The sequence below is a fragment of the Thamnophis elegans genome, chromosome 7 (genome assembly GCF_009769535.1).
Source record: "Thamnophis elegans isolate rThaEle1 chromosome 7, rThaEle1.pri, whole genome shotgun sequence".
Classification (NCBI taxonomy): domain Eukaryota; kingdom Metazoa; phylum Chordata; class Lepidosauria; order Squamata; family Colubridae; genus Thamnophis; species Thamnophis elegans.
The window spans coordinates 56,262,768-56,288,386 of NC_045547.1; the positions used below are offsets into that span (position 1 = coordinate 56,262,768).

The window sequence follows — 25,619 nt, forward strand, 5'->3', positions numbered from 1 at the left end:
CAAACTATTAATAGTAAAACGTCACTCAAAGAAAAGTGAAGGAACTAATGTTTCTGCAAATTCTGTTTTAATGACCCTCTGCCAACTAGTCCTCAAATGTATCTGAGCTTTTCAGTGATGCCAACTGTCAGGATTTAATAGTGAGATGCCTGTTTCTCCCCCCCCCATCTTCCTCCTTATAACTGACATTTGCATGATTTCAATAATTATATGCAAATCTTACAATTTCCCCTTCTCACATAAGGCTGATGTTACTTGTCAACTGCCGAGCTGTCGTGTGAGCCATTGCCTATGGGTTTCAAAGATTTGGTTGCATTTCCATTTATTATAGACCTCTATTGTTTAATTCATTATGCAGCACATAAAATGATTGGACTGAGCTTTGACCAAGTAGATTTTTAAAAAATCTATATGTACTTAAGTCTTGTATTGGAGAATGTTATGACTTTCATAGCTTCTCTCTTGTTAATAAAAAATAATAATATTTCGATGCTGATTATTCAGGCAGTAAAAGCTCCATTCTGAATGACAACTTTAAACTCTCCTAAAGTTAGAGCTAAGATAACTTTGGGCTTTTGTCTGAAGAATTGTCTTACTCTCTATCCAAAATGGCTGTGTGGTGCTAATGTTTAGCATATCCTTTTGTGTGTTTCAGATTTTATATTTTCACTCACAAACACCATTATATTTCCTGCTTATTTACTTGGGTATATAACTATCCCATTTTTCCTTCTCATAAAATGCAGGTTAACCCACTGAATAACATTTATAAAACATAAGTGGCATTGAGGTTAAAAATAATGTTTAATATGAATAGATTTCTTTATAAAATAGTGTAATTTAGTATGTGTGTTTTATATCTGAAAAGTGGTATCTGTGGTCAGGTGCAATTTTTGAGTTTAAAAACAATAACTTAGCTTTCCCCACTATTATTCTCTTCAAAAGCAAAACTTCTAGACAAGGAACAATTTTTAAAAAACCAATCTATGCATCATGCCACATTTAAAATTATTTTATGCAATTATCAAATGCTGAAAAGATTCACTTGCAACATCATTGCTTTGCTCTTTTAGGAGCCTACAAACAATCACTGTTGAGTAGCCATTAGTTATCATCTATGTATGGCTCCCTAACTGTAAAACTTAAAAAGGGGGAGAAATGCAATAATAGAAATCAGAAAAATAAAAATGTAAGTTATTATTCTTCTACTGTTTCAAATTGTCTCTTATACTAAAGTGACCAGATTTTAAAATTGGTTAAGCAGGACACCATAGACAGGGGGGGGAGTGTTCTTGATTAAAAATTTTGCTGCCCGGCACTGCGGCTGAGGTGAAGCTGCCAAAGCTTCCACTGGCGCCCCTGCCCGTTGCAGCAGTGGTGCTGCCTCCCTCCCCCTCTGCTCGGAGCACCTGAGCTGGGCACCGTGTTACCCCTGCTGCTGCCTCCTCCTCCTCCGCCGTGCTTTTTGAGAAGCCATGGGGCCTTTTGTTTTCTGCTCCCGCCCCCTCCGCCGCCTTCCTACTGGCTCCCACGGCCTCGTGGCTCCTCAAAAGCACGGCGGAGGAGGAGGGGGCAGGGGTAATGTGGTACCCAGCTCAGGTGCTCCAAGGGGAAGGAGAGGCGCCGCTGCTACAGGTGGGGGTGCCGGCGGGAGCTTGGCGGCTTCACCTCAGCTGCAGCACCAGGTGGCAAAAGTTTTAATCAATAACACCCCCCCTCCCCATTCCATTCCCAGGCAGAAGAAAGAGACTCCAGGGAGGAGAGCTTGGCCAGTCATTGGAAGCGTTTGAGAAGGAGAAAAGCAGGCAAGGAAACTTCTCAAGAAGTTCCAGAAGCAGCTGCTTCTCCTCTGGGCTGGAGGGAGGGGAGAAGAAGAAAGGAAGGAAGGAAGGAAGGAAGGAAGGAAGGAAGGAAGGAAGGAAGGAGAGAAGGAGGGAAGGAGGAAGGGAGGGAGAAAAAGGAAGGAAGAAAGGAAGGAAAGACGGGAGGGAAGGAAAGAGGGGAGGGAGGCGAAAGGGAGGAAGGAGAAAGGGAGGAAGGGAAGAGAAGGGCACCTTTTATTGTCCTTGTCTTGTAAAAGCCCCACAGGCTGCGACCCCGGGCATGGCCCACCTGCTCTGCCGGCCCTGCTTCCTTCCGAAGCAAAGCTCCCAGGCACCGGCTGCCTCTTTGTCAGAAGGTGAGGCAGAGCTGCCCCGATCAAAGCCATTTCAAGCAGGGCAGTGGGGAGCAGGGCGGCCATGCTGCCCGGGGAAGCCGGCGGGCTTGTTGCAATTGCCGTGGTGGGCTGCAATGCCCTATCTTCCACAGGGACCTCCACTCCAGGCACGTATGTGCAAAGCGCGGGGCCGAGCTGGGAGGGGCATCGCACCAGGGCTGAGACCACTCAGCCCACCCCGGCATCTGCATCCCCCTCTGGGGATGGAGCAGCCGCAGCCCGGCCGCTGCGGGTAAAACAGCCGGGAGCCTCCAGGGCATTTGGAAAAGCCGGATGCGCCCCTGGGTAAAAACCCTCATTGCAAGTATTGTAAAGCCCATCTAAAAATTGGGACTTTTTAAAAATTCCGCAGGACGTGGGACAAATTGTTCAAAAGCGTGACTGTCCCACCAAAAGCGGGACATCTGGTCACCTTATCTTATACCCTGTGATAAAAGAGAAATAAGTTGTTAAATGAAAGATAACAAAATAAAATGTTTCAAAACATCCTACATCCTTTAATCACACCAAATATATAATGAAAACTTTGATAGTAACATAGTATTGGCAAATTATGTAGTATGCTTATCACCACTGTTGAAATAGAGAAATCTCTTCCTCTTGTGGAATATATAATAATATTTTCTAACCGAAACAAACCAAGTTTTGGTGACCACAGATTAGTCATTTTTAAAATTATTTTGGATGGTTGAATACCATCCAGTACAGTATACAGTAATCTTTCAGACAGGGCCATGATTTCCAAGAATGAGGATTGAATTTTGGAGGTATGGAGATTAGTGACACCATTCTTGATATGTTAAATCTGAATAATTTTCAGTTGTTATTGTTTTGAAGAGAAATGACTGAAAAATTATAAAAATTCAGTGATATAATTTCCCCCCAAAAAATGTCAGGCCTGGGTACAATTCATGCACTACAAGCTACTATTCCTCAACCGTCCTCAATAAGAAGATTGCAATCCTTTGGTTGCTGAGGAAACATACAGAATATATAGTTTGAGTTGATACACATAATTGTCTTTCTGGGATATCCAATATAAAATCCCTGCTGCTTTTTAACACAAGTTTTTGAATTTTTATATTTGCAAAACTCAATAAGAAGTTGTGCCCAACTTCAAAATATCCACAAAAAAATGTCCACAGGTAAGTCAATAAGAGGCTAGCAAGATAGGATGGGAGGAGAGAGAATAATAATTTGAAGAATTATTTTTTATTCGATTAAAAAAACCTCTACTAGCTTTCTCATGTCTCTCCAGGAAATGTTTTGATCAACCAATTGGTTGGTCTAAATACATGTGCATTGTTTGGAACATGAAGAAATATTTATTTATTTTAGAAAATTAAAGAATAGAGAATGCTGTTTGATTTCATCTTCTGGCAGGCATCTGAAAAGGATTTTAGAGTACTTTAAAGTCATACCAGTTTCTTGTTCTGCAAGATGGGTCTGCAACTTGTAGGTCCCACCCTACTCCCAGGCCATGGCATATTCACAACTGGGCCGCATGAGTGAAGCTGTGCACCAGGGGTGAGTTCCTGCCAGTTGTACCCTCTACTATAAAAGAGGTTCCACAAATCTACAGTGCCATTTAGAACCGGTTCCAGCTCCCTCCCCACGCCCATCCGCACATCATCAAGATGAAGAGCAAGAGGAGGAATTTTGGGAGTTGAAGTCCACAAGTCTTAAAACTGTCAAGTTTGAACACCCCTGGGTTTTTTTTCCTAAAGGGTTTGGGGTGCAAGGGTCTTGTAACTTGACAGCTTTAAGACTTGCACACTTCAATGCCAGAGTTCCTGAGCCAACATTTTGGTTGCTAAGCAAGAGCATTGTTAAGTGAGTTACACCACATTTTACAAGTTGGCCATGCCAACATGACTGCCAAGCCACTCCCACCCGGTCATATGGCTGGCAAGCCAATTCCACTCAGTCAGAAGGCTGGCAAGCCACTCCCACAAAGCAGGCCACACCTACAGAAGAGGTTCTAAAATTTTTTGAAACCCACCATTGCTGTGCACGTGCATGCCTGCTCTTCACACAGAACCATCCCCTCCCGCTCCACCTTCATCAGGCTACCAACCAGAAAGGTTGCAGAACATTGTTGTAAAAGTTTTTGAAAACTTACCAACAATTCCAATTCTTTCTCATTTTCTTTGTCATCTTCATTACAGTCATCATTTTTTTCTTCTTCATTTTCTTTTCTGTATTTATTTTCATTATCCACGTGTGAATAAACAATCTGGGGGATGTGTGAATCTAAAGGAATTGAATTATTGTATAATATTCACCTAGATGTTTGTTACTATAAAAATATTAAAACACAAATGTACAGAAGGCTGAATTGATTGAGACTTTCTACCTGAGATTCTGGGATGAATCCAGATGTCTTTATAAGTCGTTGTCAATGTTTCCTCTTTACTATCAAATGGGAAAAAAAACAAAGTGATAGTTATTAAAATCTTTTTCTGGATTTTTAAGCCATAGTATTATCATAATTAATGAAGAATTTGCATAAATTTAATTTTAAATATTATTTTTCTCATCTGGCTTCAGGTGTCATAATCTAATGTTGCCATAGGAAAATAATGTCAGTAACCTAATCTTTCCATCTCCTTCCGTATAACTAATCTGGACTGAAGGGATCACAAAAAACTTGGTATATGATTTTGATATTAAAGCAAGGACAAGACTATAATATATATTTATATTTATATATACAAATAAAATATTATATTAATTAGTACATTAGACATACAGTATATCATTCATTTTTTAAAATATTCTGTGTTTTTCTTTAAATGTTTTAAAAACATAATTTGCCAGAGTTATTGCATGGATAACAAGCAATAATAGCAACATAGTTTTATATTAATTCTATTAACATAATTGATAGCTTTAAAGCTTTTCATTCTCTAGAAATACAGTATTTAAAAGGAATATTAATTAAATTCAAATTTGGGGCTAGTTTTCATAAGCTAATTAAAATATTTATGGACCAACTAAAGCATGATAAGACTTAACAGTTGTGATTCAGATTCCATCACAATTTCAAGAGGCACCTAGCAGAGTTCACAATAGTATTTATATATAATCAGATTTTGGGGGGAAATGGGAAATAAGATGTATCTTTTAAATCTATTTGCACAGCTATAATTTTGACTTAACTGCTTCTTATCCAGCTATATTAATTTTCATACATCACATCCTTTTTCTTTTTAAAGTTTTTTGTTTTTATTTTTCTACAAACATATCATTGTGTGAACAGTGTGGACCAGAATGTCTTACATTTATTACAAATATAGCAATATTTTTCATATTTGTTACAGTTGATAATCTTATAGAATTTTAGCAATACACATATTTTGTTGAATTATAATCTTTCATTCTTTTATTGCTCGCTATTTCAGTATATTATTTTTATGCCAATCTTCATATTCTAAATGTCACTCCTTTTGCCACAAATAAAATAGCAATAATCATATTTGTTGTGTTTAACAGACTTATGTACTACACCAATTTATACTAAATTATAATCTTCCATTTTTTATTCCTTCTAATTTTTAATTGTGCCACTATATTTAAAAAAAAGGTATCTCCTTTCTAATCACATTTTAACACAAATAAAATAATATTCATCATATTTATATTTGACAAGTTATATAATTCTAAAGATAATAATACATGTTTTTATTAAATTCTAATCTTTCATTATTATCTTGTTCAATATTTCAGTGATTTTTTTATGCCAATCAAATTCTATATATCATTTCTTTAACGACAAATAGAATGTTAGTAATCATATTTATTACAGTTAATAAGATTATATAGTTCTACTATAAATATACATATTTATGTCAGGTTATAATCTCAATTCTTTGATTATTCAATATTTCAGTATGTTGTTTTATAACCATCACCATATTTATTCTAACATTCAAAAATACCATCATTAAGATTCTAGATTTCCTTCTTATTGTTAATTCACCTTGTAATGCAAATATATATATCCCATTAATCCCTTTTTTTCAACCAGAGGTGGTATTCAGCAGGTTTTGACTAGTTCTGGAGAACTGATAGTGGAAATTTTGAGTAGTTTGGAGAACCAGTAAATACCACCTCTGACTGGCCCCACCCCCATCTATTCTCTGCCTGCTGAGTCCCAGCTGATTGGGAGAGAATGGAGATTTTACAGTATCCTTCCTCTTCCCCTTCCCCACCAAGCTATGCCCACAAGCTACTCCCACAGAACCAGTAGTTAAAACTTTTGAATCTCATCACTGCTTCCAACTCTGTTTTAACTTATCTCACTATTGTTTTTAAGAAATGTTCCCTTTTTTATCCATTATCTCTTGCCTGCTTTAAAGCCTTAATTTTTCATTTCTTAGCTTGTCTCCCATATTTAAGGTGACCAGATTTTTAGATTGGTAAAGAGGGACACCTTTGACCGGGGTGGGGGGTGGGGGCTTGATTAAAAATGTTATACAGAGCAACAAAAATTTTCATACAACACAAAAATAGTATTGTAATATTTTTTTTATTTCAACATAACTACTACTGCAACGTGCTCTACATGGGGCAGCCCTTGAAGAGCATTCGGAAACTTCAGCTTGTCCAGAATGCAGCCGCGCGAGCGATCGTGGGTGCACCTCGGTTTACCCACGTAACACCTATCCTCCGCGAGCTGCACTGGCTGCCTATTGGTCTTCGGATACGCTTCAAGCGCTAGTCGTCACTTATAAAGCCCTTCATGGTATTGGACCTGGGTACTTGAGAGACCGCCTGCTGCCAATTACCTCCAATAGACCGATCAGATCCCACAGATTAGGCCTCCTCCGAATTCCATCCACCAGCCAATGCCGACTGGCGACTACCCGGAGGAGAGCCTTCTCTGTGGCTGCTCCGACCCTCTGGAACGAGCTCCCCATGGAGATTCGAACCCTCACCACCCTCCAGGCCTTCCGCAAAGCCCTTAAAACCTGGCTGTTCTGACAGGCCTGGGGCTAAAGAGCTTTTGCCCCCCCCCCCTTGAATGGTATGGTTGTTGTGTGCTTTTAAATTGTGTATTGTTCTGTTCGTCTTTTTTAATCCCTCATCTGTACCCTCTCCCTGACTTGGATTGTGAGCCGCCCTGAGTCCCCTTCGGGGAAAAGGGCGGCATATAAATGCAATAAATTCAATTCAATTCAATTCAATTTACAAATATAAATTGTAACTGTTGCCAAACATCAAAATTTTGATCATGTGACCATGAGGATGCTGCAATGGTAGCTAAGTGTGAAAAATGGTCATTAGTCACTTTTTTCAATGCCATTGTAACTTTGGTCACTATACCACTTTTCCTGCCACAGTTCTTAAGTGAATAACTGCAGCTGAAAAGTTAGTTATATAAGTGAATCTGGTTTCCCCATTTGACTTTGTCAAAAGATGATTACATGATCCCAGGACACTGAAACCATCCTAAATACGAATCTGTTGCCAAACATCAAAATTTTGATCGCGTGACCATGAGGATGCTGCAATGGTCGCTAAGTGTGAAAATGGTCGCTAAGTGTGAAAAATGGTCATCAGTCACTTTTTTCAATGCCATTGTAACTTTGGTCACTATACCACCTTTCCTGCCACAGTTCTTAAGTGAATAACTGCAGCTGGTATTTTGTATTTTGGATAGAATATTTTTTTAAATAGTCTAAGACAATTAAAAAAAAGAATCCACACAGAATAAATTGAAGTAAAACATTTCAAAGTATTGTGCATAGAATTTTTTAAAATGGTTTCACTTCAATTTATTTTGGATAGAATCTTTTTTTAAATAGTCTAAGACAATTTAAAAAACAGAATCCACACAGAATAAAACTATTTTAAAAAAATCCTATGCACAATAAATAAAATATTATTTTAAAATACATTAAAAAAATAAAAGAAAAAAACCCAGCTCACTTACCAGCAGGCAGAAGTGAGCACTCCAAGTCAATCCAGAATGATGTAGATGTTAATACAAAGAACTGAGCAAATTAAAATGGTGAAATTAGTCAGGGAAATATTTTTCAAAGAAACTTTGCCACCATTTTTTCCACACAAGCTGACCTCCAACTTCCGTGCCCCTCCCCTCCAGAAAATCCAGGAAGGAACACTCGCTATCTCTCTAGCCAAGTATTTCCTGGAGCTCTATGGTACTGGGTCATCTTTTCTTATAAAAGTGAGTAAAAGGGGTGGGGGGGGGTCTGTTTTCTTGCTTTAAAGTTTTAATATCTTCAATGAAAGTACTGAGACAGAGAGAGAGAGGTTAGACAGGGTGTTTTTGTCTTGCCCCGATTAGGATTTCTTAAGCAATCCACTGGGCTTTCAACATGAAGCCAGAAAATCGGGACTTTTTTAAAACGCCCCCGGACATGGGACAAATTGTTATAAATCGTGACTGTCCCGCTGAAATTGGGACGTCTGGTCACCTTACCCATATTCCTCGCTTGGATCTCTATCTCTATCTGCTTCTACTTCTTGGCCAACACTCTTAAACATTTCTCCCTCTTCTACCTTGTTCCATTGTCTAATTTTCAAGTTGTCTACTCTTATCCCTATCTCGCCCCACAAATCTTCCTGCAGTTCCTGTTCCTGTTTAACTTCCCTTAAAATACTCTCCATTTGGTTTGTTTCATCATTCATTATTATTTTTATTTTTATCTCCTTCTTAAAGGTAAAGGTAAAAGTTCCCCTCGCACATATGTGCTAGTCATTTCTGACTCTAGAAGGTGGTGCTCATCTCCGTTTCAAAGCTGAAGATCCAGTGCTGTCTGAAGACATCTCCATGGTCATGGGGCTGGCATATCCAAACACTAAAGGTGCATGGAACGCTGTTACCTTCCCACCAAAGGTGGTTCCTATTTTTCTACTTGCATTTTTACATGCTTTCAAACTGCTAGGTTGGCAGAAACTGGGACAAGTAATGGGAGCTCACTCCGTTATGTGGCACTAGGGATTTGAACTGCTGAATTGCTGACTTTTCTGATTGACAAGCTCAGCATCTTAACTGTGGAGCCACTGCATCCCTTATCTCCTTCTTATCATTTCTTTTGTTAATTGTTTTGTCTGTTCTATTTTTCAAGCTGCTCTTTTAATTAGCTCCTCCTCTTCCTGGGCGTCCTGGTTTCTTTTTGTCCTTTGTATCATAATTTCCATCTTTTCATCTATGCTCTGCATTTTATTCATGATTTCCTTGCATCCTATTGTCAAGTTCTATTTATTAATCTGGATTATCAACATAATTTCTTCCCAAATTCCATTCATTTTTTGTTTTTGTTTATTTTGTTTCTGTCAGCTCCGGTGAGCCCACAGGCCCGAAGGTGCCATTCAGGGGGAAAGCTGTGTGGGAGCTGCCAAGAATCGTTCTTACCAGCTGGGGATTTCCTTCCTCCACATGCAATTCAGCTGAGAACTCTCTATAACTGATAACTGACTGAGAACAAGCTGTCAGCTCCTCTCCATTAATTAATTAGGAAAGAAAGACCACGAGACTCCATGTGTGGAAATCAAGTGTACTTTTACTAATTAAGAATGATTAAAGGCAAAGCGTAGCGAAGTCTGATTATTTAGGCGCGAAAGCGATTGATATATAGAATAGCCCATTCCCCACCCCTTGGCATCATAGTCCCAGTCCAATCATAATTCTTTCAAGTGTCAGGTGTGAGATAACTTCAAAAGGCATCACGAAGATGGAATGTCGGTGCCGTTAGTCCTGGCGGGAAACACCCATGCATGCGTAGTCCGATCAGTCGGTGAACTCCAGAACCTTCCTCCAGCACAATGAGTAACCCCTCCCAAATACCATGCCCTCCCTCCCCGTTTCATGGCAGCTGAAGCGACAGCAAAGCAGAAGCTGACATCCGGCCGTCCCCTGGAAAAAGGCGATCAGGCCTGGAAAACGAGAAAGCACAAACAAACAGACGAACAACAAAACATAGAAGAGAGATGGGGGGGGGGAAGAGAAAATTAAGGCTTGTCAGGATAAGCAGCATAAAACTTCCGAAGTAGTCGGGGGGCACGAACATGGGACTTGTCAACCCATTCCGTATGCGAGGGAGGAAAATGTTTCCAAGCCACCAAGTATTGAATGCGATTACGCCGCCTGCGGGAGTCCAGTATTTCACGAACTTCAAAGTGCCGTTCACCATCAATCAACAAGGGAGCAGGTGGAGGATCATCAGGCGGACGTAAAGTTGAAACACGAACAGGCTTAATGAGGTTAACATGGAACACGGGATGAACACGGTTGAGATGCTTAGGCAGCTGCAAACGAACGGAAACAGGATTGATGATCTTGATAATGGGGAAAGGACCAACATACTTAGGTCCCAACTTTTTGGATTTTTGTGTGGTCTGAAGGAACTTTGTGGACAAGTAGACCAGGTCACCCTCCCTGTACTGATAAGGCTGCGTACGCTTCTTATCAGCTTGTTTCTTATGAGCGCGATGTGCAGCATCCAAAGTAGCAAGAGTTAAAGGCCAAACATGGCTCAGATGCTCACTCCAGTCAGCGACGGAAGAAACTTGCGGTTGGTCACGAGGCAACTCAGGAATAGGAACAAAATCCTGACCAAAAACAACCCGGAAAGGGGTAAAACCAGTGCTGGTATGAACAGAATTGTTGTAGGCCACCTCAGCATGCGGTAGCAAGTCAACCCAATCATCCTGCTGATAATTGATGAAACAACATAAATATTGTTCCAAAACAGAATTGGTCCTTTCACAGGCCCCATTAGTCTGAGGATGGTGGGTGGAGCTAAGGCCCTGGGCGGAGCCAATGCGCTTAAGAAATTCCTTCCAGAAAGTTGAGGTGAATTGGACACCTCTATCAGAAATAATGCGATCAGGCACTCCATGCAAATGGTAAACGTGGGAAATGAAGAGTTTAGCGAGAGCCTTAGCAGAAGGAATTTTGTGGCAAGGTATAAAATGAACTTGTTTCGAAAATAAATCCGTAACGACCCAAATGACGGTGTGCCCTTGGCTCTCGGGAAGCTCGACAATGAAGTCCATCGAAATTTCCTTCCAAGGGGCAACAGGCCGTGCCACAGACTGGAGCAGTCCTTGTGGTTTTCCAGGTGGCCTTTTAGTGGCAGCACAAACCAGACAACTAGCAACATACAGTTCAATGTCCTTTTTCAAAGAGGGCCACCAGAATTGCCTCTTGACTAGATGTAAAGTTTTGACGAAACCAAAATGACCCACCAACTTGGAATCGTGAGCTTGTTGGAGGACGACGAGATGAAGAGAGGCGGGGACATAAAGCTTGGCTCCGATCCACGGTAAATTGTCCCTCATCGTGCACTCATCGAGATGCTTCTGGAACCAGTCATCCTGGGGAAGAGCGCGTTTGAGGTCAGAGAGAAAATCTTGAGGCACCTCCACTTTCGAGCGTGCTTGTTGGCGAGTGACCACCGGAGCCTCCAGGCTGGAAGTGGGAACAACAGGCTGAACAATGCTCAGTTTAGAGCAGTTGTATTGAGGGAGTCTGGACAAAGCGTCCGCCATGAAATTTTCCCCCCAGGGATGTACTTGAGTGTGAAATTGAAATGGTTGAAATGTTGGGCCCACCGCATTTGTTTAGGGGATAGATGGCGTGGGGTCCTCAAAGCCTCCAAATTCTTGTGGTCAGTCCACATCTCAAAAGGGTGCTTAGCGCCTTCCAGAAAATGGCGCCACGTGGTTAGGGCCCATCGCACTGCAAACGCCTCCTTCTCCCAAACGGCCCAACGTCTCTCAGTGTCCGTGAGCTTGCGGGAGGTATAAGCGCAAGGTTGTAAGTTACCTTGGTCGTTGGCTTGCAGCAAGATGGCCCCAACGGCGATGTCACTGGCATCAGCCTGGACGACGAAAGGCTTGTCCATGTCGGGATGCTTCAGGACCAGTTCCGCAGCAAAAAGGCGTTTCAGCTTTTCGAAAGCAGCTTGGCATTCCATGGTCCAATCCAGTGGCTTGCTAGGCTTAGGTTTAGGTCCACCTTTGGACTTCAGCAAATTTGTGATAGGAAGCGCAATCTTGGCAAAAGAAGGAATGAACTGACGGTAGAAGTTAGCAAAACCCAAAAACTTTTGCAACTGTCTGCGAGTTCGGGGCGCTTCCCACTCAGTGACCGCCTTCACTTTCCCAGGGTCCATCTCAATGCCGGCGGGAGAGATGCGATACCCTAGGTAGTCAATCTTAGCCTGGTGAAATTCACACTTGGACAATTTGGCATAAAGTTCAGCGGCCCTGAGTTTTTTCAAGACAGTGCGCACTAGAGCGACGTATTCGTCATATGTGTGAGTATAGATAAGGATATCGTCTAAATATACGATAACGCCTTTGTAAAGGTGGTCATGCAAGATCTCATTAATTAATTGCATGAAAACTGCAGGCGCCCCCTGTAGGCCAAAAGGCATCACCCGGAACTGGAAGCAACCAAGAGGGCAGTTGAATGCAGTTTTCCATTCATCACCTTCCTTTATACGGACCCTATAGTATGCTTCCCTGAGGTCCAGTTTAGTGAAAATGCGGCCCTTTCCCAATTGGGCCAACATGTCCTTCATCAATGGCAGCGGGTAGAGATTTTGAGCTGAGATTCTATTAAGATTTTTAAAATTAACACACAGTCTCAGGGAGCCATCTTTCTTTTCATGGAACAACACAGGAGCAGCGACTTTAGGGTGTGCAGGCTCAATGAACCCCCGTTCCAAATTTTTATCGATGAATTTTCTCATCTCTTCCATCTCCCTAGGTGACATGGAATATATTTGGGGCTTTGGGAGCTTCACCCCGGGTAAAATGTCGATTGAGCAATCAGTAGGCCTGTGAGGCGGAAGTTTATCTGAAGATTTCTCACTAAAAACTCCTCTCAGGTCCCAATACACTTTTGGAATTTTTTCCTCTCCTTCAATCCTCTCCTGCCCTCTGGCGGCCAAATCAGAACTGCAGCTAACAGGCTCTGAAGAAACGCCCTCCCCTTCCGGAGGCGTTTTCGTGCGAATGCGTAACCAACCTTCCCTCCAATTTATGCGAAGGTTCCATTTTCGAAGCCAAGGGAGGCCCAAAATGAGTGGCCTGTCCATCCCAGGAGCCACAATAAAAGAGATTAGTTCAGTGTGGGAGCCCATTTTCATCTCTAGGGGTTCAGTAAAGAAATGGGCGGGTCCCCCCCCTGCTATGGACCCATCTATCTGGCAAAAAACAATAGGGGTTTTCAAAGTCCTCAATTTGAGGCCCAGTTTCTCCACCATAGTAGGATTGATCATTGAGCGGGAACAGCCTGAGTCAAGGAGGGCAGGAAGGCTTTCTGACCCCCCATCGGGCGGAACTCTCAACTCTATCGGGATTAGCATGGGGCCCTTGTTTGAACTCACCCAGCGAGGCGAGGCGTCGTCATCGGATTCCTCAGAGGAGCTGGTGGAGACGTCAGCTTCTCCCTCCAGGGCCTGGCTGAATTGCGGGGGGGGGGGGGTAGAATCCACAGCGAACGCGGCTTCCTTTTTCTTCTTGTCTGGGGCCTTGCTGGATCTCCCCTCCCGCTTGGCAGGGGTTGGGGCGGTTGTGGGTAGCTTAGCGCGGCATTCTGGCGCGCGATGGCTTCCCTTCCCACAACGAAAGCAGGTAAACGGTTTGGCTTTTCCAGAGGGGCCTCCCCTCCCTTCGCTTCTCACTTCGAAAGGGGTTTTGCGGTGTGGGGGGGGGAAGATCTCGCTGCTTTCTCTCTTTGCTTCTCCCTCTCCTCCTTTGCACATCGGAGTCTAATTAAATCCAGTTCAATGTCAGCTGCATTTTCAAACCAAATTGTCAGGGGGTCATCAAATCGTTTCTTGAACGCTTCCATAAACGCATTAAAATTCCTCAGGAGGGGGGAATTGGTCCAGTGTAACCCTCCCCACCAATCAGCGGCCTCGTCTTCTAAAGCAAGCAAAATCATTCGCACTCTCATGGCATCTGATTCAAAATCGGGCCCATAAATTTCCATGTAGTTATAAACTTACATGATGAAAAACCCCAGCTTCTTAGGATTTCCATCATACTTTAACCATTCTGCATCTTCTGGGGGGTGGGGCCCCTGGTCTGGCAGCACCCCTGGCTGGGGGGGGTGAAGCTGCCCGTGGGTTTTCTTGCTCCCACCCCCTCTCGGCCTCTTCGCCCTCCCCGAATCTTTGCCCAGAGTACCTCTGTTCCAAGTAATCAGGTTGATCTCTTTCCTGGGGTCGTCGTTCGGCCCCCGGTTCAAATGGCCTTTCCTGATGTTTTCTTCTGGTAACGGCCGCATCCCAGTTCGCACTATCTTCTCTTTGTCCCACCGACAAGGACCACTGGGGGTGGGGCTCGCAGGGCTCGTTATTTCCAGTTGAGCCAACTCCTTGGGTAATAATAAATCAGTGGGTTCTTTTCCCATTTCTCCATCGCTGGCTTGCGAAGACATTTTCTCGGTTTCGTCTTCTTGTAGTTTTCACCCCCCATGGAAGGTTGTATCCTCCTGGTAGGGTGTTGATGAGACTTCGCTATCCGTCAGCTCCTCTCCATTAATTAATTAGGAAAGAAAGACCATGAGACTCCATGTGTGGAAATCAAGTGTACTTTTACTAATTAAGAATGATTAAAGGCAAAGCGTAGGGAAGTCTGGTTATTTAGGCGCGAAAGCGATTGATATATAGAATAGCCCATTCCCCACCCCTTGGCATCATAGTCCCAGTCCAATCATAATTCTTTCAAGTGTCAGGTGTGAGATAACTTCAAAAGGCATCATGAAGATGGAATGTCGGTGCCGTTAGTCCTGGCGGGAAACACCCATGCATGCGTAGTCCGATCAGTCGGTGAACTCCAGAACCTTCCTCCAGCACAATGAGTAACCCCTCCCAAATACCATGCCCTCCCTCCCCGTTTCATGGCAGCTGAAGCGACAGCAAAGCAGAAGCTGACACAAGCCATGATTGATTGCCAGATGGTTTTCACTCTGGGTCATGAGGTGATGGAGGTGTGCCGGGGGGGGGGGGTAGCCTAAATACCAAATAAAGTATAAAATGTGGTAGGAAGCACCGGATGTCAGCTCTGACAATTTATTCATTGCCTTAGTGCTTTGTTGGTCAGTTTATGCCAGAGGAAGATAAACTGCATTTTCAAACCGTCTCTGTGTTTGGCTGTTTTCCTTAACCCTTTGGAACCTGACAGTTTTGTCAGAGCTCTCACCAGAGCTCACACCATGGCTGAAGGTACAGTGCTTGGGTTGAAGGCTGCGGACCTGGAGGAGTCTGCCGTGGCAATTGATACAACTGTGCTGGAGGCTGTGTCAGGGCCAGCAGGAGAGGCACCATTGGATGTAAGGCCTAAGGACCACTCTTAAGTGTGGCATGGAAGCCTACAGCAGAACCTCTAAAGGCCGATGTGAGGCAGGCCTATGCAGGAAGGACAGGAGATTGGTGTCTGAGATTGCCAGTGGTTTGGGACCACAGAGGCCTTCCACCCCATGCTCCCCTGCTCACCCTGTCTGGAACCTATTTCGTGCACTGCCATGAAAAGCACATATCAGACAACGATTGGAGTTACTCCATCGTGGTGGGCAGCCAAACCATAGAGGTGCTGCAGGAAATGTTTGGGGCAGTGGGCTTCTGAGATAATGGACATGGCAGTGGTTGGAGAGATATTGCGGCAGAGTCACTGGAACATGGACCCCGACCGGCATGGGGAGTCATTGGACAGTCTAGGGTAACTGGTCCAGAATGGTATGGTGCTCAAGGGGCTCCAAGAGGTCAGCAGCCCAGACTAGGGGTACCCCAAGCTACCTGGGATACCTGCAGGAAGCAAGTGGTGGGAGAGAGCTATGGCCCTCACACTCTCCTTATCCAGAGGGAGTCTCCAACTGGTTATGGGCCTGGAGTGATGGGATGCTGGGACTCATCAGCAATACGTGCTACATTTGACTGTAGCCCAGGAAGAGTGGCCCTCTTCTTAGGCCAGGTGTTAAATCACATGGACCACTACGGCCATATGTACATATTGCAGTGGGACATGGTGATGGCTGTGGCAGCAGTGATGGATGGAGAGGCTGCCGACTGGGTGACTGATTTGTATGGGGATCATGCTCTGGAACTTGGGGACATTGGTCTGTTCCTGGTGACACTACAGGAAAAGTTCTAAGATACCACTAGGACCCAGCAAGCAGAAGTGGAGTTGCTAGCTGTAAGACAACAAGGGAGGCCAGTAGCTGAATACATCGAAGAGTTCCGGCATCTGGCTGGCAAAGTGAGGGGTTGGCTGGAGATGTTGGTGGTGCATCACTTCAAGCTGGTCTTGACAAAACACTATGCCAGGTCTGCATCTGCAGAGGGTTGCCACCTAGACTGACTGCATGGTTCTAGGCCACCATGAAATTAGTTATAGAGTTCTGTGAGGATAAACCAGAAAGAGAGTGGGGCAAACAAGGACAAAGACTGCCACAAACGTGTCCTATCGCCTTTGCCTCCCAAACCCCACTATCCACAACAATCCCCACAGTGAAACCTCCTTCCCCAATGGCAGGTGGACAGACAACATCTGTCTGGGCACACATAACATGTTTTTGATGTGGGAGGCCAGGGCTTACAGTGGCAGAGCGCCCTGAGACCAGCCCTAGAGTGTCCAAGAGCACACCAAGCATGAAAAGGGGGACAGCCAGGAAGAGCGTGAAGATTGGCCAGGAGAAGTCATGCAGGGTGAGTCAACCAAGTCCTACACCTGTTGACTCCAGTCCATCGGGTGATATGCTCAATGCCAGTGGAAATGACAAGGAGGAGGATTCCGACCCAATGGTAAGTAAGCCGATCAAACCTTTTGCGATACCAGTAGTGGTGGAAGCGGCTAGGTGACGACAATGTACATCCCTGATCGATTCAGAGTGCACTCATTACTTAATGAACATCACAGTCACTGATAACCTGGGGATAGGCCTCAGGAAGTTGGCTAGGCCAATCCATTTTGAACAGATGGATTGGTCATTATTGGGGACCCAACCAGCCATGCATGTAACTGTTTGGGTGTATTGCAGATAGGGCCCCATTGGGAGGTCCTGCATTTTTAGTGGTTCCAAAAATCATGGAAAAGATTGTACTAGGCCTGGCATGGTTGGACAAATCGGGCCCCACAATATGGTGGAGTGGTGATAGTAGGCATCTCAGAATAGGGCAGCCCTGACAGCCCTGACTCCCCTCCTGATAAGGTGCAAACCACAGCCCAGTGGCCGGTGGGATTGCAAGCTACAGTGCCATCGGTACATACATCTGGGGAGGAGCAATTCCCTTTGGTATATGCAGACTTAAAGAATGTATGCAGCGAGTAGGAATGTGATATTTTGCTCCCTCACTGCCCCATGGCGTGTGCTGTGGAAGTACTCCCTGGGGCTAAACTGCCAAAGTTCTGAATGTATTCTATGCTCCCACAACAGCTAGCAGAAATGAGGGCATACACAGAAACATACTTGAAAAGGGGCTTTATTCAGCCAGCTAGATCAAGGGTAGCCGCACCCGTTCTTTTCCGGGAGAAAAAGGATGACAGCTTAAGTCTCTGTGTCGATTTCTGGGAGATTAATGCCATCTGTGTGGAACATCTGTACCCCCTCCCTTTAATGAAAGACATGTCCATCTTAGTGGAGGGATGCATATTCACGAAATTAGATCTCAGGGAGGTGTATTATAGGGTACGCATTCAGGCTGGTGACGAATGGAAAACAGCTTTCAATTGTCCTCTAGGCAGTTACCAGGTTATGCCTTTTGGACTACAAGGAGCCCAGTGTTCATGCATCTAATTAAGGAGGTGTTGCATGATCATCTGTATCAAGGGGTACTTGTCTATTTGGACGATATCCTTATATATAGCAAGACCACGGAGGAACATGTAACCCTTGTACATCAAGTTCTTAAAAAGCTGCTGAAAGCGCATTTATATATCAAATTGTCTAAGTGTGAGTTCCACAGGATGCAACTGGATTACCTTGGGTTCAGTATTTCACCTAATGGGGTGGAGATGGACCCCGCAAAGGTAAAGGCAGTGTTGGACTGGCAGTCCCCTAAAACCTGCAAGCAGTTGCAGAGTTTTTTAGGGTTTTCCAATTTCTATCACCAGTTCATCCTGTCATTTGCCCAAGTGGCCCTTCCACTAACCAACCTCTTACGTACAAAACATCTCATGACAAACCCTTGACCGGGAAGGCCCCTCCTTAGCTTTGCTGACCCTTAAAGGTGGCTTTGGCTCCTTTTGGATGAATCTTGGTTCAAAAACCTCTGCCCTCTTCACTTTGTTATATTTTAGATATCAATGATAAACAACAAGGGTCATCAGATACTCAATCATTACTTACCATTTGCATGTTCCTTCTATTTAATGATTGATACAGAATAGGATATTATATTATAGGCAGGCTCAAATTGACTGATATTTGTAAATAAAATATTCCAGTTTAGCTAAACAGAGTTCACCTCTACTCTAGTCCTACAGTTCTGTTCAAGAGGAACATCTCCTTCAAGAGGCCAATCAAAATGAACTTAAATGTGATTTAGCTGTCAAGCTTCAGATGAGGTTTTTGCTATTGCAACTATTATTGCTTCTCAGCTTCCCGACAAACTATGGGGGGAGGGAAGGGGAAGATAGACCTAAGCTCCGGACATCAGGATTCGGCCATGGGAACCAAGGAAGTTTTGGCAGGTGTTTACCAGAGCCAAAAATACTTTCTCACATTAATACCAGAAGTCTCCATTGGACAATATAGTCTGGTCTAATGGAGCGGAGGGAAAACCTGAACTTTAATTATATGGGTTTGTGTGGGAAATACTTTAGAACTGGTTTTGCCCCCATCTTTGCCATTATGATGCTCTCACCTGCTGACTTCCTCTCACCCATCCATAGCCCAGCCAAGGAAACACAGAACCAAGTTTGGAAACCATGCAAACATAACCTGATATAGGTTTAATGTCCAAGAACCAGCACAAATGTGTCCTAGTAGGTATAAAGTCAGCACTGTGATATAATCATAGCCATGCGTATGACCCAGCCCACCCCCATAGCCAGCATCCAGCAGCTTCAGCTTCTTCTTCTGCTTAGGAGGGTCTTTGCTGAACTTTGTGTTATATGTCAGTTACACCATTTCCTGGATAGGGAGGGTCTCCATTCAATATCACAACTCAGAATTAGGACCAATCAACTTTCCAATCTCGTGCTGAATATTCTTAGCAGCTACTAAGATTGTTGGATGAACAGGCACAAAAACAGCCAGGGAAGTGATTGAAGCCTGGGAAACAGACCTCTTGTCCGTCAATGGAGTGCTGATTTATCACTAGCCTATCGAGTACTTAGAAGGTGAGGGCTGGGCAGCACAAGCAAATGACAACTAATAACTTAAAATCCAGTCAGCAATACACCTCAATCAATACCTAAAAAGCCACTTACAACAGGTGCTATAAATACCACAGAGAACAGCATACACTCTGTTAGAGAGAAGTTTCCTGAAGATGGGCTTTAGCATGAGTCTGAAAGCTCAGACAACAAAACCTCTGGTCCCACTGACAAACCCAAATTGGATCTTAATTGGGAATCTAGCATTGGGGAGGCATAATCTTAAAGAATAACAAGAACCACAAGAAGCCATGCTGTACTATTACATGCAAATATTCTCAGGCAACACAAAACTAGCTTAGGATATGTGTTCTGACCCCCCTCGTCCCACACCAACACACTCCGAATCAAAGATACTTTATGGAATTTATTAATAGACAGATAGGTCCTTGGCAGCAAACCGGCACAGACAAGTCCGGGCAGCAATCCAACACAGATAAGCTGTGGCAGCAATCCAGCCTGCCAAGCTCACAATTCTGTTCTCCAACATTCATTAATGCATTGACTTCTGCACAAGGGGTATGTGCACAAGCAGTCCTTTTATAGTCTGGAGAGGAGCCTAATTACCAGCAGCTGAGTGCAATTACCTCCTGTAACTGCGCAACTGTTCCTTATGCCTATTAGCTCGCCAGTGCCGGGCATCCAGGAACAACTCACTGCTGACGTCAGGATCACACTCCCTTGTCTCCTCCCCACTGGTCCAAGGCTCAGGTGCCTCCTGGTGCTAACCAGCCTCTCTGCACCATGCTCAGAGTCGGAACACTATCCAGAGTCCTCCACATCCTCCAGAGCCGACTCATAGCGCCCCTCGCTGTCAGAGTCTGATGGCAGCTCCAACGGCTCCTGCTGGGCCACAACAGATATGTAATCATAAAGTTGGAAACTAAAGTTTGTTCATGTCTGGAAGTTTAACCTTATTCTTATTCTTAGGCAGATGTTTCATGTATATCAAGTTGAGATATACATGAGTGCCAGTTCTCATAACTATTTTAGTGTATATGTTGAAAAGATTTAGGATTTTGCTGTGGGTGACAAGGTCATTAACCAGTCTCTGTTAAGTGTCTTACCCAGTTTAATTAAAGTTTATTATTTCTTCATTTAATTTATTTATATGTACTTCTCAGGCTGAAGCTTCTCAAAGTAATTTACAGTAAAAGCAGCATAACATACCTAATGAATAATGGATTGAAATAAATTATTTTATTTGCTACATTTAATATAAAACATTATTAAAACTTTCATTAAAAAGAGACGGAGAAAATAGTGGACTTGAGTACCCACCATAGAGAATGCCTGCTAGAAAATAACAGCCAGATAGTACTTGGCAATTCATATTATGTAGCAGGCAATCTAATTAGTGTCCTGAGTTGAGGGTTGTTGAGGAATTTGTATGTTGTAGTCAAAACCATGAGACTAAGTTGGTAGAAAATTGGCAGTCAGTATAGTTGCTTCCATAAAGATGTAGCATGTAATCTGGTTGCCCAAGTAACTGTCCTAGTCTGCTCCAGTTTCAGTCTCTTGACCTAAAGGAAAGATAGCTTCACATAGAGTACATTACAGTAAACAAAACATGAAATCACTAAATTGCAAACAATTGCAACTAAGCTATCCCTGTTCAGAAAAGGGTACAATTGGTATGTCAACCATATTTGAGAGCCAATTTGATATTGTGTCCAAGGTGCTGGGTTGGAAACCAGGAGCCTGTGAGTTCTAGTCTTTCCTTAGTCATGAAATCCAGCAGAGTGACTTGGGCAGGTCACTCTCAGCCCAATCTACCTCACGGGTTTTGGAGAAAATAGGATAGAGCATTTGATAAGTATGTTGTCTTGAGTGCATATGGAAAAATATAGAAAAAAAAGCGAGGGAAAGGGGAGGAGAGAGGAGGGAAGGAAGAGGAGTGTCAGCCCTGGAAGCCATCTTTACCATTGGAATTTCAGAGCTGCCACATTTAGTGCCTGGGAAAACGGGAGGGGGGATTGCATGGAGTCGTGGAGGATTAGCCATAACAACATTCCTTTCTCTGAGAGTTAAGGGCATTCAACTTGCACCTGGATGGGAGTGACTGGGGGTTGTCTCCAGTTGGGACAGTGAATTGATTGGACCATGGGATAGACTTGTGGGTGCAGAGGATGGATCTTTGACTATCTTTTGGGTAGGCAATCCCAGAACTCTCAGATTTGGGTTTTCCCAGATGTGCCAATATGACATCTCTAATAAAATGGAACTTTGAGGAACTTCAAGCCTCGGGGTCTTCTTTCATTGGGGATGTTACTTGGAACCCTGACAAGGAGAGGGGAGGGAAAGGGAAGGAAAGGAAAGAAAGGAAAGGAGCATTGGGTTTCTTGGTCTTGGTCTTGGCAATGATAACTCTAAAAGTGCCCTCTCAAAAACATGTATTTATTTTTTGTGAGCAAATATAACTTATTTAGCACAGGGGAATTCTCCAAATCCCAAAACCATGAATAGTCTCCATATTTTGGGGAATCAGTCTCAATGTATTTGCCATTAAGTGACCTATCACTGTATCCACAATTTGTTCAAAATATGCCCAATTTTTCACAATTCAGATTTTATGGAGAAGTAGATGTCATTCCTATATTGATGAGACCTACTTCCCCAATTTTTAATGATTACTCTGAGTGACTTTGGTACAAAAATAATGCCCCATGCTACTCTACAGCATAACTGTAGGTGAAAAGTACTATTATTCCATATTGCTCTTTGAAACCAACCCTGAAAGTAGGAACAAAGCCATTATAAAACAGTGGCCACAATTCTCAACTCACATGGATATAGTCCAGTGGTGTGATTCAAATTTTTTGCCGTTAGTTCTGAGGGCATGGCTTGGTGGGTGTGGTGTGGCTTGGTGGACATGGCGTGGGTTGATGTGGCAAGGGAAGGATACTGTAAAATCTCCATTCCCTCCCCACTCCATGGGAAGGTTATTGCAAAATCTCCATTTCCTCCTGATCAGCTGGGACTCGGGAGGCAGAGAATAGATGGGTGCAGGGCCAGTCACAGGTGGTATTTATTGGTTCTGTGAACTACTCAATATTTCCAGTACCAGTTCTCCAGAACTGGTCAGAATCTGCTGAATACAACCTCTGATATAGTCCTAGGAAAATACTGTGCCCAAACTCATGAAAAATCACTGACAGATCAAGTTGCATGAAAATTATTACAATCCATTTATTTTTTTCCCAAAGGGGGTTATCTCTCAAGGTAATTATGACTTAATCTGTTATTGAAACTTAAAAGGCTAAAAATGATTGCTATCCTTCAAGAGCATCTACTACACAAAATATATATTTGTGATTGGGTGGTAGTTAACAAAACCCACTAGATACAGAGTGGATATTGTTAGTTATTGCTACCTCTTTCTGTAAGCCAAAATAGGCAAGAATCAAGAAAGAAGATAGTAGGCTGGTGTGTATGTGGTGTGTGGGAATGACCTTGGGACTGGGTAAAAGGATGCAGCCAAGGGAATGATCAGATGAATGACACTTGAGTCCATACATGAAATGTACAAGAGGCTCAGATGAGATCCTCCCTAATTTTTGGAATGTAAAGGAGATGGAGTGGAGGAAGTACTTTCAGACTTGCAAGACTCTGTTAATCTAGTTTTACAATAAAATAAGAGTTAGCTCATCTGGCCATGTTTCCTGTCTGGTCTACCTGGTAAGGCTGACAGCTGAATATTTCATAAATTAAAAATGATTCCATATAACTAAATGAAATACTACGTTTACTATCTTAATATATACTGTTACAAAAGCAGAGATCATATTCAGACATATAGAAGCAATTTTATCCTGACAGCCTTACTTTCTCAGAGCTCTAAGGATGGGTATTCTGAAGCAAAGAAACATAAATCACCTCAGAGGTGGTGGTTATTTGAGGATGGAGTGGAGGACCAAAATTGAGGTCTCTCTCTCTCTCTCCCACCCTTCCTCCCTCCCTCTCCCTCTCCCTCTCCCTCTCTGTCTCTCTCCTTTCTTTGCAGTTATCATTACCATGCAATAGATATAGCTACATGCATCATGGTGTGTCTGACTGACCTCATAGTGAGATTTACTAACTGTAGTCTATCTAATTCCTAGTTTGCTTCATTTCATGGAATAATTTAACTCAGTAAATAAGTATATTGGAAAATATGCAGACTGTGCATTCTCCATTTGGGAATATCACTAGTAATGAGTGAAGTGAGATCCCATAGACATTTCTTTTGTAAATAGCATTTGGCACCAGGAGTATAATGCAGCTATTGACTCAACTAGTAGGACAGCATAATAGACTCCTCCCCTACTTGTTTTATATGGTTCTGCTTAGGAAAAAAATTAAACTAAGTTATCAGCTTTCAAATCTTTAAATACATCTCAGAGTCAATTCTTCTGCTTTCAATAGAATCTAAAACAAATGTTTGTGTTGATCTCATTATTGCAGCAGACCTGGGTAGCATTAAATCTCAAAGGATTATCTGTGATTTGTTTCCTGTATTTCTAGGATATTTTTGCTGTTTTTTAAAATTAAAATAAACTAATAAAATAAAGTATATTGCTTCATAAAGCATCTATCTTTCTATCTTTCCATCCATTTATTCATCTATACACCCACCCACCCACTTACCTACCTACCAGTGGTGAGTTTCACAATTTTTTAGAACCTATTCTGTAAGTGTGTCCTGTTTTTTTTGGGGGGGGGGGGGCTTGGTGGTTATGTGACCGGGTGGGAGTAGTTTGGCAGTCATGTGGGTGGGAGTGGCCAAGTCGATGGCACTGAATTCTTTGCCCCAAAGAATGACCTACAAAAAAAAGATATAAAAAAGGAAATTTATTATTTTGTGCACTTACTACTTAAATAAGAATAAAATAAGTACACAAAACAATAAAACAGCCACTTAAAGAGGAAATATAGCTGTCCTTGCCGGTATTCAACATTACTGACCACCTTACACACACACTTCCAGCCCCTCTGCCTCTTCCCTCTTCCTGGATTCACTCAGACATTTTTAAAAGAGTGGAAGAGTGTGTCCGTGTGCACAGGCTGTGAGTTTCAAAAACATCTCAGTAAATCCAGAAAGAGGGAAGAGGCAGAGGGGCTGGAAGTATGTGTTCCTATAGTATCTTCCAGCCCCTCTGCCTCTTTCCTCTTCCTGGATTCACTCAAACGTTTTTAAAACCCACAGCCTGTGCACATGCACACACGCTTCCAGCAGCCCCTCTGCCTCTTCCCTCTTCCCCAACATCCTCCCACCCCATTCCAGCCACTCACCAGTTCTTTCTTCTTCTGGGTCTTCTTCTAAGAACTTTTCGGCAGCATGGTGCAGATGGGCGGGGCGAGTGAAAGAGCGAACGAGGGGAGGGAGCATTCTCGTATGGGACCTCCTTACCAACGGGTACAAGAAGGCATGCTAAATTTCACCATCTGGTATAGCTGAATTGGTCCATACTGGTTGGAACCCACCCCTGCTACCTATTTACCTACCATAGATACACAGAGACTACACACCTTTGTTAAAGTGCCAGGTTTCTGAGATGTAAAAAAAATCAGACCAAGATAAATCAATACAGAATATTTTCTACCTTTAACATGACACATAAGCTATACAATTGAAAAACATCTTGATTTTAGGGGGGGGGGGGATAACAATAAAAATATACAATAACATGTTCCATTACTGTGCACATGCCCTTATAAGTAGGAATGTGAATTTGTTCAGAATCAACCAACTAAATTCAAACTGATCTTAAATAGTAGCCAGGTTCCACCTGCCATCAAGTGACTCTCACCAAGTCCATATAAAGTTCTGACATTTACTTACAGAAAAAGCCATGGTATGCCAAGCATAAAAGGCACCTCATTGTTGGAAGTATCAGTCAGGAGAAGAATACAAAAATTTCCACGGTATTGGCTATACCATGGAACACAGCAGTGGTGGGTCCCGCATCCCATTCCAACCGTTACAGTTGGAACGAGCCCGACGGCGTCCACATGGACGTGTGCAGCAAGCGTGCACATGCATGCAGTGAACACATGC

At 43.1% G+C, this 25,619-nt stretch overlaps 1 protein-coding gene across 1 annotated transcript in view; it reads right to left on the minus strand.

Annotated features, from left to right (window-relative positions):
• The window catches only part of PPP1R3A (protein phosphatase 1 regulatory subunit 3A), a 39,511-nt gene that overhangs the window by 3,566 nt on the left and 10,326 nt on the right, over nt 1–25,619 (minus strand). Inside the window, exons 2-3 of the mRNA XM_032221840.1 lie at nt 4,575–4,633; nt 4,341–4,471 (exon numbers count right to left, since the gene is read on the minus strand). Of these exons, the coding sequence (XP_032077731.1) occupies nt 4,341–4,471; nt 4,575–4,633 (190 nt within the window). The remainder of the gene's footprint in view (nt 1–4,340; nt 4,472–4,574; nt 4,634–25,619) is intronic.